The sequence below is a fragment of the Elaeis guineensis genome, chromosome 8, assembly GCF_000442705.2.
Source record: "Elaeis guineensis isolate ETL-2024a chromosome 8, EG11, whole genome shotgun sequence".
Lineage (NCBI taxonomy): Eukaryota > Viridiplantae > Streptophyta > Magnoliopsida > Arecales > Arecaceae > Elaeis > Elaeis guineensis.
Genome location: NC_026000.2, coordinates 8,664,909 through 8,684,773, shown reverse-complemented (window position 1 = coordinate 8,684,773; position 19,865 = coordinate 8,664,909). Strand labels below are relative to the sequence as shown.

The following is a 19,865-nucleotide window of genomic DNA, read 5'->3' as shown; positions in this document are numbered from 1 at the left end:
CAACATGATGGATCAGAAACTTCTTAAATAGTAAGGATGGACAAAGACTTAAAAGAGCTTTACCTTGTCCGGGGTCATTGGCTGCACGAAACCATCTGCACCGAGCCAGCTTGTGCATTGGGCAAGAACAATTTCAGCAGCGCCTTTCCAATGAACATGAACTTCAGAATCTCCCTGCAATTACAAGAAGACGAATCAAAATGCACAATCAAGAACATGACAATCATGCACCAATGTGAAGAAAAATATTCCAAAAATAAACATGAAAAAACAAGATATCAGATAATTGACACTGCATAAATTTAAGTGCTCCATGAAGTCTACCTAGTATGTTACTAGGAATTTGTATTTGAAGCCAGCATTTTTTATCTTTCCAAGTTGTGTTACAGAGATGCATATTTGTCAAGGTCACTGTATGTGATCAAAAGTACATGCAAAACAAACAGCAGTAGCCAGGAATGAGTTTTTAAGTTATACAATGTTTTAAAGGGGCACATGGTTGACAAAGATTGTTTGCTGAATAGGTTTTGCTAGTTTATAACTCACAAATGATACATGGTCTAAAGAAGCTGCTGCTAGAGGTACATAAGACAAAGCGCATGGTCTGATAATTTGAATAGCAAATAATGCAAAATTATTATCAAATCAACCATGAACAAACCCATACTTCAAAACCACATACAATAGTTGCATTTGTATAATAAAATAGAGAAATTGTATAAAATTTACCAAAGAAAAGAAGAAAATTAGACAACACTATCATGAAGATCATCAGTATAGAACTATCGTGATTTCTCAAACAATTATAGCATGTGATTACCACATGCACTGCAACACCACCACGCTTCTTCTCAGAATTGAAGGGGAAGACGTGAAGAATTGAAGATTCAGATCTTGCATCATCAAACTTCATCCCAAGCTACAGAAGATCATCAGTATGATTAGCAACTGATTAAAAAAGAAATAGGTCAAACAAAACAGCATAGACAGCACGACCAAGTACCTTGACTGCCCAGGAAAGAATAGCCTTTTCAGTAGGTGACCCAGTAATCTCAATAGTTCCACCCCTCTATTAATTAAAAGCTTCAGTTATTATATAAGAAAAGAAAACCTTAATTTGCCACAGTTCATGATATTTAATAAAAAAAATTGCGAAAAAAACTGAGTAAACACAAAACATGAGATAATAACTAGAATTTAGACAAATATTGAAGTCCTTATATGTAGACAAAACATTACTTGGAAATGTTCCCAAAACATACATCATAACTAGTATGACAATCTTCATGCACAAAAACCAGCAAAACATTAAAAATAAAATGGGGGAAGAAGAAGAAGAAGACAAACAGAACTTTGGAGGTACATTTAGACATAATATGCAAAATGAATGGCAGAACTTTTGACTATTAAGAGAGAAAAAAAAAACTCTAAGGGTCTGTTTAAATGATTGGGCTGAAAATCCTATGAGACAAGGTTTGCTGAACCAGTACCGCCGGCAGTACGGTTCGGTATGGTTTCATACCGTACCGAACCGACGATCCGAACCAGAAGAAAAAAGAGAGAAATTGAGAGAAATAGAGAGAGAGAAAGAGGAAGAAAAAAAAAAGAGGGGGGGGAAGAAACCGGCGGGGCCGCCGGACGGCCTCCGACTAGCCGCCGTGGCCGTCGAAGGACGCCGTCCATGCACGCGGCGCCGCAGGCGTGAAACAGGGGCATCGCCCCTGTTTCGCAAATTTTTTTAAAAACATGGTTTTAAGTGAAGTCGGCAAACGATTTGCCGGCTTCACGATTTTGGTTTTTTTAAAAAAAAAATCTTAAGTCGGCAACTCGTTTGCCGACTTCACGATTTTTGTTTTTTTTTGAAAAAAATTCTTAAGTCGGCAACCCAGTTGCCGACTTCATAAGTTTAAAAAAAAAGAAGAAAAAATCGAAACAGACGTCATCTGTTTCGAAAAAGAAAAAGGGGGCGGAGCCGCGGAGGGGCTCCGCCCGCTCGACCACCCTCGGACCGTCAGCGTCGGCTCGTCGGCCACCGGGAGCCTCGCAACGGAGGCACCATCTGTCCGATAGGTTCCCCGCCCTCCCTCCGAGTGCTCTCTCTCTTTTTTGCTCTTTTGAAAGTCCTATCGGGCAATACAGGGCTCAGAAGCCCTCCGACGGCCGCAGCCGGCCTCCGACGGCTCCCACCTCCCTCCCTTCCCTCCCCTCTCTCTCTATTTCTCACTTTCCATTCTTTATTCTTCGATACCGCCGGTGTACCGATTTTACCGGCCGAATCGTGCCGGTTCTCCGTCGGTCCGGTACGAGATGGGGTGTACCGGCCGGTTCGGCACGGCATGGCAAACCTTGCTATGAGATTCATGGGTTGTGCCAGCACAACCAGCAAGATCCTGGAATTACAGACTTGGCTAGATTTATATTCATAACTACCTAGGAATACTTTTGGGCTGGGCTCAGGTCCTTTTTTTTTTCCTCCCTATGGGATTCGGCCTGGCCCACTCCAAAGGTCCTCCAGGTATCTATGAATATAAGGCCTAACACAGATTGTAATCCCATGATATTGCCGGTTGTGTTGGATCAACCCACGAATCCCATAGAATTTTCAGCCCAATCATCCAAACCAGCCCTAAATGTATCCGAAAATCATCTCTGCTATTATAACGGCAACTCTTAGGATAGGACTTTACTCCTATTTGACTAACTTATGATATATTGACAAAAGTACCACATATGAGAGGGCCCAGCCAGAAACAACTACCGATCCCCCTGTTAAAAAAAAAAAATTAAATAAGTCCACTTCAAGATCAGATCGTCATCCTTTTTTCTTTTCCCTCTTTTTCCTAAAATTTCTGTTTTGTTCGCGTTTTTCTTTCCTTTTAACTCCATGCACAGGAGGCAAGCATTGCTTGGTCTAGATTCTAATATGCCTTAATTAGGAGAATTGTTTTACGTGTGAACTCCTGCAAACAACCATAATCCCCCGCATGTGTTGTATCTATGTCTCACCTTCTGCACTTGAGTAAACCAACATCTGTTACTTTCAAATGAAAAATAATTCCAGAATGATTTTTCCCCTTGCTAAGAAAACAAGCATCTCTCTTACATTTTTGAATGAGTATTCTCTCCACAGTCATCATTATATTCATAAGTTTATTGGTTGAACCCCAACTGAGATCTTGAGAGCATCCTTCCACCATGTTAACCCACAGACAACATGTGTTGAAGATCTCCTTATTAGTAACTTGCTACATGGTTGCCAAGAACCAAAAGCAGAAAAATCCCTTAGTAATTCCAACATGTGTATATTCTGGAAAAATGCCTATATATCCAGACCCTTCCCCCTCCTCATTCTTTAAAAGAGAACCAGCTTCGTCATACTCTTTCTTCCCCAAAATAAAAACTGGAGCTCCCTTCATTTTCCTAAATTTCTGCATCGCAGACGTTTTAAAACATATTTGGAATCGTTTATAGCAGAACATACCAAACTAGATTCTAAAGGGAACCAAACCAGCTAATGGTCTTCTCTATGTTTTAATTGGCGATTCTAATATTCAAGGTATGCATGGATTTGGCCATATATGATTGCTTCCAATCAAAGTTTTTAAGTCCCGCAGGACAAAGGTGTCCCAATTTTTCCATGGAACAGGACGCCTTACTATCCCATTCTGTCTCAACAGCAATTCCAATCATGCATTCCAGTGGATATCCTCCATCTTTCTCCTTTTTTTCTTTCCTTTCCTTCTTTCTTTTCTTTTTCTTTCTTCCTTCTTTTCTTTCTTTTTCTCTACTTTCCCTTCTTTCCTTTTCTTTTTCTTTCTTTCTCTTCTCCCTTCCTTTCTTTTTTCATTTTTCTTCTTCTTTCCTTTCATTTTTGCCTTTTCTTCATCTTTCCTTATTTCCTTCTTTCCTTTTTCTTCCTCTCTCATTGCAAAGGATGGGTTTCGGAGTCCCGAGCCCATCCCAGTCCTGTTTTCTCATAGAAATGAGACGGGACGGTCGGCACACCCCCCATCCCGCTGGGACGTAAAACATTACTTTCAATAATAATAAAGTAATAATAAAAGGCCTAGACCATCATGTCTCCAAAAAATTACAACCGCTACAAATACATACAACTCCTCTCACTCTCATTTTTTAAAAATCCATGAACCTTCATCATTTCCAAAATCAACTCGGTTATTTCTATTTACTTTTGATCTATAAGCTCTCTCAACCTCATCCATGATGCGCTGGTACAACCATGATTGTCCAAAAAGACATTCAAGGAAAGTTAACAACTTTGTCTCTAAGTTACCATTCTTCGCCTTATACAAAAATTTACATCCGTGTATATATAGATTTATAACCCTATCTCTCATAGAAAATACACAACTATATAATTCTTTAGTTGTTTGACTATGGTTATATTCTTCTTTTTCTTTTTTGTATTATGATGAATACAAGTTTGAAGTATTGAATGATGCTTCTAATAATTTTATCCTTCTTATCAGTTAAGTAGTGGATTTATTTGTCTTTCAACTTGTGGCATTGAAGTAGCCATTTAAAATGCAAAGTATAAATTTCCGTTCAACCGTAAAAATATGCATAGATCATACATACAGTATTGTTGCATGTAGCTTTTCTTGCTTTCAAGGAGATATTTTTCATATAACTAGTTTTAGCAAAAGTCTTATGTTAAGCTCCCATGCAAAAATTCTAAATCTGCCCCTGCCCAAACTAGTTCTCAGTTTCACAACACTGTAGGATCCTCAGTTTCTTCTTAACCAGCAATTAAGAGGTGACCTTTAAAGCACACCTGATCAAGTTTCAGACTGATGCATGAACAAGCTAGGACTCACTACATTTAGGAAGTTGAGGACGCCATCAACACCTTTGAGCAATGAACCAATTGTTATCATAGGTGTCGATGTGCTATACACCATAACTACAATATCAACAATCTATTTAAGTCAAATGAATTGGTATGACTATTGGATTCCCATCTTCAATACCGAATAATTCGATGCTTGGGATGCCTTGAAATGATCAGTCAGTCAGTTGTTTGGCACCTGATGATCAATGCCATGCCACAGGCACATGCTTGATATATGGGGTGGTTCAGTTGTGATGTTCGGCCACTGGCTTCACACACACAAATGTAATATAGGTGAATAAGACAATCGTCAAATACTGAAGATGGTTGATTATTTTGGTGCACTAACATAGTGCCTGTGATTAGGTTGTGCTCATGTGAATGGCGCTGAACTGTAAATAAGTTCTACAGGACATACAGAACAAGACTAAGTGGTTTCATTTAATGATTTGAAACAGAAGAGGACTAGAAATAACATTAAAACTGCCATTAATAGGAAAGCTTTGCAATGAGGATCCACTAAGCCAACCCCAAGAAGCTGGCACAAAACTTGATGGTTATAACTGTGGAAATAGAATGAACTATGGAAGTTGGTGTGGTAGCAAATTTAGAGAGAACAAAGAGCGGTATGCACATCCAAGGGAGGGTAGGATTTGTTGACTTTCAGCCAGGTGCATGTCACAGCCAACAATCAAGGCTGCAAACAACGAATTGGGTAAAATATGCTTGAAGTGTTCCTAGGCAAAAAAATTTCTAATTGCACCTGAGATCACTTGTTTTTGTGCTAAAAGACTAGAACCATCATGTGTTTCATGAAGATTAGGCCCATATACTCCAATTTGGAAACCCGATAAGCATAGGCTATGGATCTCCAAATCACATGATTTTTGCTGCAGCAAGCATTGCATCATAGCACACAGATAATTTAAAATTCCTTGAACACCACATCACGCTTCTAGACAAGTGAATGTAGCAAGTTATCAACAACTTCAGCCCATAGATCTGCAAAGAGGGAAAAACAATCATTTGCCCCTTTGGTTAGGCTAATAAACAAGTAACTGCTTCCAGAAAATCAGAAGTTTTGTGCCCCCAGCAGGGAGGGGGGAGAGGGCTTTTGCAGAGGTAGGGGGTTAGGGCATGCAAAACCCTTGTTTGGAATTTAAGATTTATTTAGAAATCTTTGTATTAGCTTAGCCTAACAAGTATAGCTAAGTTCAGGGTAACCTTCTACACATTCAACGCATTATACATACACACACACATGTATAGTCAAGTTTAAAAAACTTCAAGAAGGGAGGCCCTACAATTCTTATCCACTAGCTAACTAAAATAGCTCCACTCCACATTGCAAACATTGCATCACAGCACTCCACCAGAAATAATTTAAAATTCCTCAAACACCTCAATAATAATTGAGATAATGATCTCTTCTAAAGAAGTGAAAAGCATCAAATTATCAGCAATTTAAGCCCATAAATTTGCAAAATGGGAAAAAGCAATCGTTTGTCCCTTTGGTTAGGCTATAAACAAGTAGCCGCTTCCAAAAAGTTACTAAGTAAATGTGGTAGTTCCCCGCATGTGGTAAGGAGGTTAGGGTTGTTTAGAATTTATTGTTATTTAGAAATTTTTGAATTATCATAGCTTAACATGTATAACTAAATTCAAGGTTACCTTCTACTGCACGTTCAAGGCATTTTTTGAGGACCAATGCTATATGGATTCGATTTTAAAGGGCTGAAGAAAGAAAAAAGAAAGCTGAGTAAATTCAAAGAATCAATGAAGGCCATTGAAACAACATTCTAAGATTTTTACATGATGGATTCCACTGCACCGAGAAACTCAAGTATGGGGCATCAATAGCTTTCCTAGATCTCACTGACTCTTTACTCACCTCCTCTACTTACCATCACACAAAGAAACTGGTTTAGCATCCAAACATGCTCATCATGACAAACAATTTTAGGTTACACAAAAAATCAAAAGAGAGAAAAAACAAAGAAAGCATACTGATCCAACAACACTTCGTCTTCACCTTGGTCCCAAATATAATAAACTAAGTTGTGGTTAGAGAAGTTCAAATAAAAAGACTCGTTTACCTCTGGCTCAAACACACTGCCTGTCGTATTTTGTGCAATTCCTTCAATTAAGAGAGAGCTTGCAGTAGAAGACATCAAACTAACATCTTCCGGAGGATCTATCTTCTCTCCACCAACATATGCCTCCACAATAGTCATCTAAAACATGAATGGAGAACATTTAAAGATTGAAAAATAAAAATTTCAAATACTTTGGAAAGAAAATGGGAAATTTCTGCTTCTGCAAAATGAGCCCAGCATATCAAAAGGAAAACCGAACACCTGGTCCATTGGTCGACCAACATTTTATGTTTAGCCCATAGCACTTTGTTTTATGTTGAGCCTTGCACATAGTAAGGCAGGTATTTTTTTCACATTTAAACCTGTTTTGCATGCATATACGCCTGTTTATTACACAGTTATCTGCTCTGCACACAGTGACACAGAAATGTGTATATTAAATGAAAATGAAATCAAGGGGAATGAAATTATTGGTCAACAACTAGTTATAAAATGGCAGTCAGACAAAGGTCTGGGTGTCAGTTACCCCTATTAAAAGCCAAATTATAACGTCTACCAATTTTCACATCTACTTGCAACTGAACTTGGAAACAATAAAAAATAAAAATAAAAAAAATAGCAAACCGTAACCATCAAACTGCAAAATAGCACCTGATTCAGGGTCAAAGTTCCAGTCTTATCACTGCAAATAGTTGTAGCTGATCCCATGGTCTCACATGCTGAAAGCCTACGCACCTGTAGAACAATCATTTTAACACCATCAGATCATACATGTCAGAAAACATTTGTATGGGTATTTAACAAAGACATGTACCAAAGCCTTGTCGGCCATCATCTTTCTCATCGAGTATGCCAGGCTGAAACAAAATAAATGTGAGAACAGAAGATAACAGGAAACTTAATAATCCATTTTAGATGAATAAAAAGATGAAAGAAACTATGCATACTTACGTCAAGGTAACAGCCAATGGAAGCCCTTCAGGTACCGCAACAACCACAATAGTCACCTAGTTATATTTTGTTTTGAGGTGTAAGACCCTATTTAAAAAAACAAAATTAGCAATATCTGAAGCATGAAAACATACTGCAATTGTCAACATCTTAATGGCTCCATCCACTGCAGCCTTTACACTCGTCTGTCCCTTTATGAATTGCACAGAGCCATCAGGATTCTTGGTATTTCCAGTAAAATATCTGAAAATATGTAATAAAAGACAATATTGTAACTCTTGGAAAATATAAAATGCTGCAATATTTTACATGAGTAAGTTGTCGTTTACCTAACCAAAAGGACAGCAAGAACAACAACAGCTACACCAAGCCCTACAAAGCCAATGGAAGTAGCAACACCATTCAAGCGTACCTTTCGCAGAACAAACCACCCATGAAAAGTCAAACAAAGTATGTTGCTCAATGCAATACGATTCAGAGGATATATCATCCAAAATAAGAAACTGACCTGCAAAGGAGTTTCTTCACCAGTATCCTCTGAAATACTCGCCATCAATAAACCCCATTCAGTATGGATTCCAACAGCAGTTACCTGAATATAATTTAAATAAGCCACACTAGCTAGCAACTACCAACCTAATACAAAACAAACTCCTTAAAAGCTTCCTATATAATTTTTCAAGTACCAACAATAACCTACGAATATAGAAATCTTATTTGTTGATTGTCACAAAGAACTATGATGGTTCCTTATCATAGCCAAGTCCTCCGAAAATTAGTACTTAGATCCTTTCTTGTAACTCTTTTCTAGTCATGTTTTACCCTTCAAACTAGATATTTCTTCATCAAGACTCTCTCTAGACTTTGTTGAATTTAATGAGCAATTTGCTTATATACATTCCTGCTCATTCAAAAACCAGCGACAGTCATTTTTCACTGTCCCTCTGGATTCAACCTTCTCTCCCCTTCAACATATAGATCAATATCTATTTTTGTGGTTCCCATCCAGTTCTCAAAGCACTTTTTCCCTTCTCTTTTTCTCATTTTTTTCTTCTTTTTCTTTCATTAATGTTAAACTCATAGGCCATAGCACATATACACATATAGTTGGAAACAAATGGGGGTAGCAATGATATTATATTAATATGCATATTCATTCAAAACAAGTATGGAGAAAGATTTTTTTTTTTTTAAAGTACCAAATTGAACCCCAAACCCACTGTTCTAATGATTTTTCCTTAAAGAAATGCCCTATCTTTACATTCTTACAAATCAGCCTAATGTTATTGTTCAATTATTTTCTCCCTTTTCCCGTCACTATGCCAAATGAGATAATCAAAAGCCAGTTAACGGCTACTTTAACCAAATTGACAAATATCCCCACTTAATTCCTACCAATTTTACCTCTTCCTTTTCTCATTCCCATATATCTTTCTTTCTCGTTTCTCTACTTCAACAATCACCTTGCTCACTCACTCTGCAGCCTCCATAGAGCTCCCCCTCGCACTTGAGCCCGGCCATTGCATCAAGGTCTGCCACCATGCCCTCCACTGCCATTGCTCTCATTTGTGGACCACAATTGCTGGATGTGGCAAATCAGTTGACCACTTCCCTTGGTGCTATGCAAGGGTGGTCAAATAGAGAAGCTAAAGGAGGGTTCATGGTCAAGCATTTTGCCCATGAACCTAGGGTCCGTCCAGTTAAGCCGCATCCATCCAACCTGGAGATTCAATTAGAGAGAGTGCAACCTAGTGACAATGCCTCAGGGCGACTTGTATTGATCGAACACCAACATGAATTATGCTTAGGTGATGAGACATCAGAGAAGTGGGAAGAATGTTTGCGGAGTCACATGAGCAGGAACCCACTATTACTCTATTATTCTTTTCCTCCTCACTCACCCATGCAATATACATCAGACAAGCTCTCTCTTTATGCCTTCTCCTTTCACTGACAATGGAAATATTTTTGATTCGATGGTAGCACTCCTTTCCTAATCTTAGGTTTTGATCATTTATAAGATGTGTTCCTTACTGTTTTGAAATCAGACATCAGAGAGTACATCTTTTATGAACTTTGCCCATTTGACTTCTTTTAGTTCCTACAAAAATCTCTACAAACTTGAAACATGAGTAGTGGGTCCTCTCTATTAGTCATAGGATGGATAAAATAGCAAATGTGAGCCTGGTTAAATCATGGTGATGGGAGAGATTAGGATAGTAAGCAATAATTGCTCACCTTGCTGTTGGATTAATTCATAAAAAGCATAATATAGTGTGTTCGCAAGAAACCCCAAAATATTGTGGTCTATTTAAGAATCTCCCATAATTTTAACATGCAATTTGACAATTCATGCATCGCCTGTTGTCTATAAATCTCCTTCATCTTAAAATTAATTAAACAATTAATGCAAAAATTTGTTAATAATCTAATGGGCATAATTAATAAATCAACATGTTGATAGCAACACTGAAGTGTCAAGTTTTCAACACATGTGAAACTTTAGTTCATACACAGCTTGTGGAAACTTGTTTAGGTCATCAATCAATATAAAGCACTCACCAACATGTTACCATAACCATCAGCAACTTTGCATCCAGACATCAAAAATGGTGCCTTCTGATCCTTATGGACCTGCAATACAAAGCATCACAGGAGTTCAGTGCAACTTAGAAGCAACAAAAAGGTTCTTGGGGCCCTAGCATAATCATAAAAATAGAAAGGTTTCTTTATAAATTTAAATTTCATTGAGGTATTGTGTGCAAAACTCCCAGTAGCTGTTCACAGATATTAAATTAAAGATTTTAAATAAATAATGAAGTTAAGAGGTTATATATGTAAATATTTTATATCTGTTAATCTGAAAAACTAAAATGGTGGGGGTTTCATCAACAATCTATTACATACTAATGATTTTAATGCAACTCTCCATAGAATGTCAAAATCCAGGGGACTTTGGGTTTTTACAATTTTAAGTTTGCAGGTGCAAGTGAAAATCCCTTCACATGCTTTTTAAAAAAAATGCACAAGATTATATCATAAAATATTAACTTATGGATTCAATGTGGAAAAAAAAAAAAGTTGAAACAACACCTAAAATGCAACATATGAAGAAAGGGGTTTTGGTTTTATTGAAAATTACTTGTATCATTATTAAAGAAAGCTAACATAACTATGATAGAAAATAAAATGATGGAAACTCACAATTTTGCTCTCCCCAGTCATGCTAGATTCATCAATTGCAAGAGAATGACCAATGATTAAAATGCCATCTGCAGGGACCTAAACAACAGTTTGCAAATAACCAACTCACAATAAACACACACCAAAAGGCCATTTAAACAAGAATCACTCATTGCACGCCTACCTGATCACCAATTTTGAGAGGAACGACATCACCAACTACAATATCATATATTGAGATCTCAATTCTCCTACCACCTCTAATTACCTGAATATCATAAAGTACAGATACAATAAGATGGAAAATAAATAGAAGATTAAATAAAGGTGAAAATATTTTCCTGTAGTGGTAAACACACCTCTAGACGTATGTTTCGCTTCTCTTCATTCAGACTTTGGAATTGGAGTGATTGCTTATAATCGCTGATTGCTAGGAGGAAAAAAGAAACAATTCAAGCAAATGCAAATAAATGTTGCTTGCCTAACAAGAAGAATTTCAACATTTTGCACAGAGACCTCCGTTTACACTTTAAAAGAAAGACACACAACAACTAAGAGGGGGTGTTGCAGAATTTTAAAGAAATTATCTTACAAGAAAATTGTTTAAAAATCAAGAGATAACAAGCTAAGAATCAGGATTTTCTGAACCGTCCCGAACCGAACAGTTCGGGCCGTGCCGAACCATACTGATGGAAAATTGGTCCAGTTCTGACATACAAAATAGCACGGCAGAGTCTCGGAGGAAGGGAGAAGAAATAAAAGAGAGAAGGGGGAGAAGGAGAGGGAGAGCAAGAGAGGGCCGCTGAAGACCGTCGGAAGCTATTCGAGCTCTACCGAGCTCAGTAATGGCGAAGGGAGGGAAGGAGAGAGAGAGGGAGATCGGGGTTATCGGATCACTAGAGGGACACCGATGCCGATGCGACTTCTCCAATGGCCAGTGAGCAAGCATCAAGGGCGGCCGAGGCCGGATGAGCCGAGGATGGCCTGACGGCCTCCGCCCTCCTCCCGTGCGGAACAGGGGTTCGCCCCTGTTCCATGTTTTTTTTTTGATTTTTAACAGGCGAAGTCGGCAACTTGGTTGCCGACTTCACCTTATTTTTTAAAAAAAATCAAAGCCAATTTTTTTAAAAAAAATAAGGTGAAGTCGGCAATGCCGACTTCATCCATCATAACCACACAAAAAAAATCGAAACAGGGTCAAACCTCTGTTTCGAATCTAGCCTGGACCGGCCTCCGCTCCCTCGAAGCTAGCTCGCCGGCCATTAGAGAGCTCACGGCGGCATCGCCGCCCATCCGAAGGCCTCTGAGGGCTTCCAATGATCCTGTGAGTTCTCTGCCTCTCTCTTCTTCCCTCCCTCCGACCTCACGAAGCTCAGAAAGAGCTCTGATGGCCTCCGACTACTTCGTCCCCCCCCTCTCTCTTCCTCTCTTTCTTCTCCCTCTCCCCTTCTTTGCCGTCTTGGTTCGCACCGGTCCAGTCCGGTACGGTATGGATCCATACCAACTCATACTGTCGGCTGGCCAACATGGGTTCCGGTTCCAGCTCCGAAAATCTTGCTAAGAGTAATAATATAAAACCACTGAAAATTCAGAATTACCAACTTTGAGAAAAAGCAAAAAAGCGAAGACCACGTGATACTATTACTATGCAATGACAGCAACACTACATCCAAAGCAAATCCCTAGAAAGCATGCATCCTATCAAGAAGTTGACGATGATATTCACTAGTCAGCAAGTACTGTTTCTCTTAATGTTTGATTTAGTACTTCCAACAACAGCATCAAATTTGTATGCATGATCTCCACAAGGATGGATCAAATTGAATGACTGGAACTTGAAAAAAAAAAAAAAAAAAGCAATAAGATCCTTGTGAACACACATCAAATTGTTTTTTTCCTCACTGACCAAAGATGTCAAATATACATGATTTGATGCTAAAAGTGGATATGCTGCACAAATAGATGTTGACTGACCCAAGTCCATAAAGTAGCCAAGCCCCTGCTTTTCCCAATCATACTTTGTATACAATAAATAAAAACATGCAAAAGGCCTCATATAAATGCAGTGACCTGTTGCCTAATCAGCATCAGCCTCCACTAATCATAAGGTGGTTTCATTGAAAAAAAATGCAATTATCTGTTTTTCTCCCAAAAAACTCAAAAAAAAAAAAAATCAAATATCATTTCTCATTGTCAACATTTCCAAAATGTTCTTTGATTATTTCAGCACCTGTGCCTTAAAAATGTAAGCTTTCCAGATGCATACTGGTATTTAGAATTCTCATGCATAGAACCACGAACAAATTAGATACTGGTGCTTCGCAAGGAAGAAGATTAAAGAATAACATCAAGCTGCAGAAGACGGTTATCAAAGTAAAGAGCAGTGAGATGTTGAAGGCTGAAAGAGTTTGACAATAGAGGTCGACCATTTAGTTGGCAAAGAGAAAGAGCAGGTACAAACATTAAGTGGTAAAGATCAATGGCAATGGTCCACAAAACCACAACACAGCAGACCTCCTACTGGAAAGAACTAAGTCCTTCAAGAAGGACATTAAAATTCTTTTGTTTGGAGAATATATATGAATACACACAAAAATCTTTTGTTAAATAAAGGTGATCCTGATTGATAAAAGTCTTGCTCTGTGTCATTGATAGATTACATATAATTTCCTTAACAAGAAAGTCCCATGATTCCGAGAATTAAAAACAATGAATGAATTCGCTAGTATAGTTAAGATTCCCATGTAGCACCAAAGAACCACAAATGGTTAAAAAATAAAAAAGAAATTTCAAAGAAAAGAGGTTTAACTATGTTAACTGAAGATAAGATCTAAAAGCAAATTGCCTTTGTAGGCATTTTGGGAGCCTCGATTAAAAATCTATAATCACAGCCATGGTTGCCATTACTTTTCAATCTGCATTTAATTTCACATTATAATTTCCAACTAAAAGCTCTACCTCATCCTACTAGGATTACATATGTCAAGCATGGTGATAACCTAGCTACAAATTGGCAAGATAGTTTATACACAACCAAAGAAAACAGTAGTTTTACAATATGTTGAGGAATGAAAAATCAGATACCTGTAACAACTATAACAAGAATAACAGCAAAGGCAATGCTTGCACCATCATACCAGCCTTCTTTGATGCCCTAAAATGAATTAGACAGAACAGGCAAAATAATTAGCATAAAAGCCAAAAGACAACATAGACTACAAAGTATCTTTATATAAATGCCCCCTTCTATAAGCAAGAATGATGGCGCAATGTTTTAAGCAACATAACAGGTGACTAGCACATGATGAAACAAAAAATATAGAACAACTCAGATATCTGAAAAATGTTCCTGAAATTTTTGCCAAAAAGAATTCCAATGTAAATACCACAAACCCAAGACAATTTACATTATTCATCAGAGGTCCACCAGATTTTGTTTTGGTTTAGCATGCACTGCTCCAAACTTCATTAAGGACCTACCAAGGCAATCAAGCCTAAGCAAGTCAAGTAACTTGCATAACTCAAAATTCATATCCACACTTAGAAAGTGGCATTAGTCAAAGAGTCATGTGGGATGGGGTGATTATGTTTAAGCCTTTTTCAGCATTTCTGCTCACAATTGCCTTCAGTTAACCTATGTAAAAATGGCTGATTATGACCACAAAATCTTTTACTATGTTAAAGCACATTTTCTAGATACCCTTAGGTGCTCGGCTCCTCCATACCAACCACCCAAAAGGACAACGCAATCACTAGGAGCTCAACTCTGCACAATTTCAGCAATCCTCAAATCACAAAATCATACAATTTAAGGAGATGTAGTGGCATTGCATTCATAGTAAAGCAGGATTCCAATCATGCTCTCCATAATGGTCCGATTATGGAAGCAAAACATATAATGTAAAATAGGAATCCATGACTACAACAAACTTGCCTTAACAAATATGCAAGGATTGATCGTACTTATACAACAGCCACAAAGAAATAGAGTAGCTGAGACAAAACACCAAGGTTGGTTGCAGATTCTAATTCACAAGGATGACAATAATAGTTAAATTTATGTTTAAATCATACATAAATTGCAAAGTAGTATAATAAATCCAGCTCATTGTGTGGTCCACTCTGATATGAAAAGATGAGCAAATTAGAAATTCTATATGAAGGTTTTTTTATTTATATTAGTTCGTGAACATTCTTGATCTTCTAGTCTTTTGCCTTTTGTTTCCCAAATGCTTTCATGCTATTGGTCACTGGAGTCCAGCACATGCAAGGATTCTCTTTCAGGAAAGAGTTGGATCACACATAGAAGGATAAGCTCTTCTAGTTTCTAACATGACAACAAACAGGAAAAAATCTTCTAGAGCACCGCAGAGCATTGGAGATTCCAGAACCCAGCATACGGACTACCAACCTGCATTATTGGCATGGCATGAGAGCCCCTGGAGTCCAACACGTGTGCTGGAAATCCAGGGCTTTCCCATTATATATGTAGAGAGTACCTCCTTGGCAGATCCAAGTTTTATCGAAAGTATATTTGTAAATCATAGTAAATTCGTATATACATAAATAATTAAAAGGACTGCACTCATCCTGTTGCCAGTGTAGGATATCTAACTATCCCATATTGCATTCTTCAATGTAGTTTCACTCAAAAGTGGTCTGTGTCACTATTGACTATACCATAGTTCCTAATCTTGAACTTCGTCTGCTAGCATCCAGTCACTAAAAAAACAAGGAAAAGTCACATAAGCTAGAGTGGAACTTAGGTTGTACGGTAACTTGGAATGAGCTCAATCCAAACATGAGTAGCCCAACCTGTTCGCTAGGTTGGGTTAAACTCAAAAATGCTAATCTGACCCAAGTTATGTTCGGTTAGGGTTGACCTAAACCTGATCCTCAGTCAAACCTAACCCTACCACCCCACCAGCCCACCAACCAAACCCGATTAATAAATAACTTAATATATTTTTTTCTCAGAATATACATATATGTTTAGTACAATTATATCTTTATCCCTATTAAGTTACATAATCACAAAAAAAAAAAAAACTTGAATGAGATCCCAAGAAGCTACATAGTAAGCTCAAAAAACTGTCTAAAACCTTTCTCTAGCCTTATATTACCTATCCAAATACAACTAAGCTTACTTGATTAAACCAATGCAGTCTAACCCGATACCACAAGAATTTAGCCTAAGGATGTTGAATTGGCTCAAGAAATCCCAATATAAGGGTGGGTTGGGTTTGTTAAAGGTTGGAATAGATAAAAGGCTGGGTTGGGTTTGGATTAGTCCTGAAACAAACCACCCCACTGAGTTGCCCCTCCAAGATCCCCTTTACAGTCAACATTTCATGAGCTAAAACAAAGCCAGGAAGAGGGTTTGCATGGTTGGCCCTTCAACCAACCGGCATATTACCCATCCATATAAAAAAAATAGCACAAAAGGTTCCATAGACACTCGGTTTTTACTTTTTTTTTTTTTTTGTCTACACACCTTAAGTTCACTTTCGAACACACTAACTTTTGCCAACATCCCTTAAATTTACAGTGAAGTCAAACTTATTAGTTATTAGTCATATCGCTGGCATCACAACTTCCTCTTTCCCTTCTAAAGCTAAATAACTTCACCTTGACACAATCAAAGCAATTTCATGCCCACTTCTCACAAACAAGAGCATGCCTATTGCTAGATAATATACTAAACAAGAAGCTCCTTGGCCTTACTTTCACAACTCCCTACAATATACCCTATATAAACAAAATGTCTCGGTCATCTATATTTTAAGTACAACTAAAAACATATAATAATGCATTGCTCTAGTAAGACTTTGAGGATATTTGGTTCCCTGCATTTCTAGATGCAAGATAGCTGCATCTAGAAATGCTGCATTTGCATTCACAAGGGTCTACTGGGTTTGCTTGCATTGAAAATTACAACTGTAGTTCATGTTTGATTGTTTAATGTAAGATTATGTCCACTAATATTATCATCATATTATATTTATTATGATATTATTTTGCAATACAATCATGATACTATTAAATCTTATATTAATTATAAGATAAAAATTATATTACACAATATTAAATATAGCGTGATATATTATTGAATAATATATAATATAAATAACATAACACAACAATGCAATATTAAGTAATATATAATACTATAATATAAATGTTCTATGAAAACTATAAATAATATATAATATAAATTTTATAATTATAATAATATAATATTATCCTGTGATACAATATAATACATAATGTAAGATACGATAATACAACACAATATAATATAATATAATATAACATAATGTAAGTAGCATAATATAATTTAAAATAATATAATGTAATATATTATATACTAATATAACATAATATAGGAGAAGGTAATATATAATAAAATTATAAAACTACAGCCTGCATGTTGAGATCGGCCATTTTTGGCTGCAAAAGAACCTTAGGATGCAAGTCAGTTGCTGCATTTGGCCTAGTTGCAGGCAACTAAACACCTAGATATGTTTTGTTTACAATTCCTGCAACTAGGATCTACAAACAGCCCCTTTATGTATGCAAATATTTTATGTCAATATCATAGTTGTACAACCATGTTTTTCTTAAAGGGACATGCAGCAGTTGCTCGCCCAAACAGCAAGATCTTATGCAAGTAGCAATGTTGATTTTGCACTTAGAAAGGTTTCCTGAATGAATTTTTAAGTGTGTGATGATTAAATCACAATGCAAGAGTCTATATAAGTTACAAATTCCCCATACTTCAATACATATACACGATTGTTTAAAGGGTACAAGTCCCTCAAAGTTTGTAGTATTGTACACCAACTAGATTTTCTTGACTGAACATGGCATTTAGATGTGAGGAAAACTGAGAAACCCAGAAAAATAAAAATAAAAATAATAACAGCAGCAGGAGCAACATAGATAATTTCACATAACATTATTATGTACAGATTTGTACAAAAAAAGCATATCTGTTAAGTTATTGTAGAATACATGAAAATAGACTATCTGGACAAGAAAATAAATGACAATGCAAGGTAAATCTAACCTCTGTCTTTATGCCCAATACCAATGATAAAACTGCAGCTACCATAAGGATGACAAGGGTTAAGTCTTGGCAAGCTTCCCATAGGAAAACCTAAAAGTGATAGCAAATCAGAACATAGAACATCACAGACAATTTTGCTTACAAGTAGAAATGAGGGAAAATGGTAGAAGACCATAAGTAATGCTTGAAACATACCCAAAAACTTCTTCCTTTCTTTTGAGGGTATGTGTTGGCCCCAAACACAGTCCTCCTACGTGCTAGTTCAGCATCATCTCCACTAATTCCCCTCTCTAAATTGGTTTTTAACAAATTTGCCAGCCCTTTAACCTAAGCAATGACAGGATAATGTACTTACAGTAATTGGTAAGAGGATAACAATTTTTTAGCATTAGCACAGGATTTTAAAGGATACTTGCCCCGCCATATTCTTCTAGAGTAGAAATATTATGATCCCTGGTCATTGAAGTAAGCTGCTCCTCAAAAATTCCAAAACTACCATTTTGAAGTATTGGTATTCTTGGAGGCAAGCCTAGGATAGTCACAAACTCAAAGTAAAAATAGATAGCCATGAAGAAATTCATTAAATCAATAAAATGCATTTTATTACGAAATGTAAATCTGGAAAAAAGAATCACATTTAGTAATCAAAGTTCAGCAGATATTTATGTAGGGGTATGGCTTGCACTAGGTTAAACAAAACCGAATCCAGCCACTAGGTAACACTGGGTTCAATTTAAATTTCAAAAGTCAGATGGTCTAGCAAAAGCACCAACATTAATTCAGTTTTGTTAGAAATAGGAGAACAACAAGGTGGCTCACCCAATCTTGATCCCCCTAGAACCCTTAACTACTTCCAAACCAACTTGACGTTCAACAATAATCTGCAAAAGTATCAGTAGTACTTCTACGTATTTAACTATGCAGAATAACACTCCATAATTACATTTTCTATATTTACTCAAATAAAAGACACTATAAAGTATTAACCAGCTTATCCCAACTCAACCAGAACTATGATGGGCTTGGAAGATAAGGGGTTGCATCAGGTCTTTATTAGATGAATCAGTCTTTAAAACAAGCTACAATGGATTAAAGTTGGCCCCGTTGGGTAATGCACTAGTTAAGTTGGCTTTTTCCATGAGCTCATAATATGAACTAACCTACCTAAGTTGCAAATTGCATCTTGTATCGCATAGCAAGGAGCATTAGAAAACAAATGCAAGAAAAGATTTTAATTAAATTCAACCAGGGGAAAAAAAAACAAAAAGAGAAAAACCAAAGCATGTGACAAATACTCATGGTCAGATTAGACAACACAAAGTTATAAACTATATTATTATTCTACACATCATGAAGAAAAGATCAAAAAATAACAAAAGTGAAAAAAAGAAACATAACATACATAAGCATCAGTCAAATATACATTAAATCAACATTGAGAATATTTAGTACCTGGGTGATCCCTTTCCCCAGCCTCTTTGAAAAGAAGTGCTGCCTGAGGAAGTCATAAATAGGATGAGCAAATAGAAATGTTTCGACTATAAAAAGGCTATGTCCAGATTCAGCTGAAATTGGTACCCTTATGACTTGAGCATGTGCACGAATCTTACTCCTTATTTGTTCCTTTTCTTCATCTTTCTTCAAATCCAGAGTATATCTAAACCTACGAGAAGCATTCAACACAAGTGCCGCTTGCTGTACAAAAACATTTGTA

The 19,865-nt window shown here is 37.0% G+C and overlaps 1 protein-coding gene across 6 annotated transcripts in view; it reads right to left on the bottom strand.

The window, feature by feature from the left end:
• The window catches only part of LOC105050400 (calcium-transporting ATPase 5, plasma membrane-type), a 42,260-nt gene that overhangs the window by 9,796 nt on the left and 12,599 nt on the right, over positions 1-19,865 (bottom strand). For all 6 annotated transcript variants that reach the window (XM_073242661.1, XM_073242662.1, XM_073242663.1 and 3 more), the window contains 20 exons: positions 19,730-19,846; positions 19,604-19,646; positions 18,568-18,680; positions 18,347-18,478; positions 18,152-18,241; positions 14,167-14,236; positions 11,442-11,512; positions 11,267-11,350; positions 11,104-11,181; positions 10,462-10,533; positions 8,408-8,491; positions 8,229-8,311; positions 8,034-8,142; positions 7,900-7,955; positions 7,763-7,805; positions 7,600-7,683; positions 6,949-7,086; positions 1,004-1,069; positions 821-919; positions 64-174 (listed from right to left, as the gene is read on the bottom strand). In XM_073242661.1, coding sequence (XP_073098762.1) covers positions 64-174; positions 821-919; positions 1,004-1,069; positions 6,949-7,086; positions 7,600-7,683; positions 7,763-7,805; positions 7,900-7,955; positions 8,034-8,142; positions 8,229-8,311; positions 8,408-8,491; positions 10,462-10,533; positions 11,104-11,181; positions 11,267-11,350; positions 11,442-11,512; positions 14,167-14,236; positions 18,152-18,241; positions 18,347-18,478; positions 18,568-18,680; positions 19,604-19,646; positions 19,730-19,846 — 1,743 coding nt within the window. The remainder of the gene's footprint in view (positions 1-63; positions 175-820; positions 920-1,003; positions 1,070-6,948; positions 7,087-7,599; positions 7,684-7,762; positions 7,806-7,899; positions 7,956-8,033; positions 8,143-8,228; positions 8,312-8,407; positions 8,492-10,461; positions 10,534-11,103; positions 11,182-11,266; positions 11,351-11,441; positions 11,513-14,166; positions 14,237-18,151; positions 18,242-18,346; positions 18,479-18,567; positions 18,681-19,603; positions 19,647-19,729; positions 19,847-19,865) is intronic.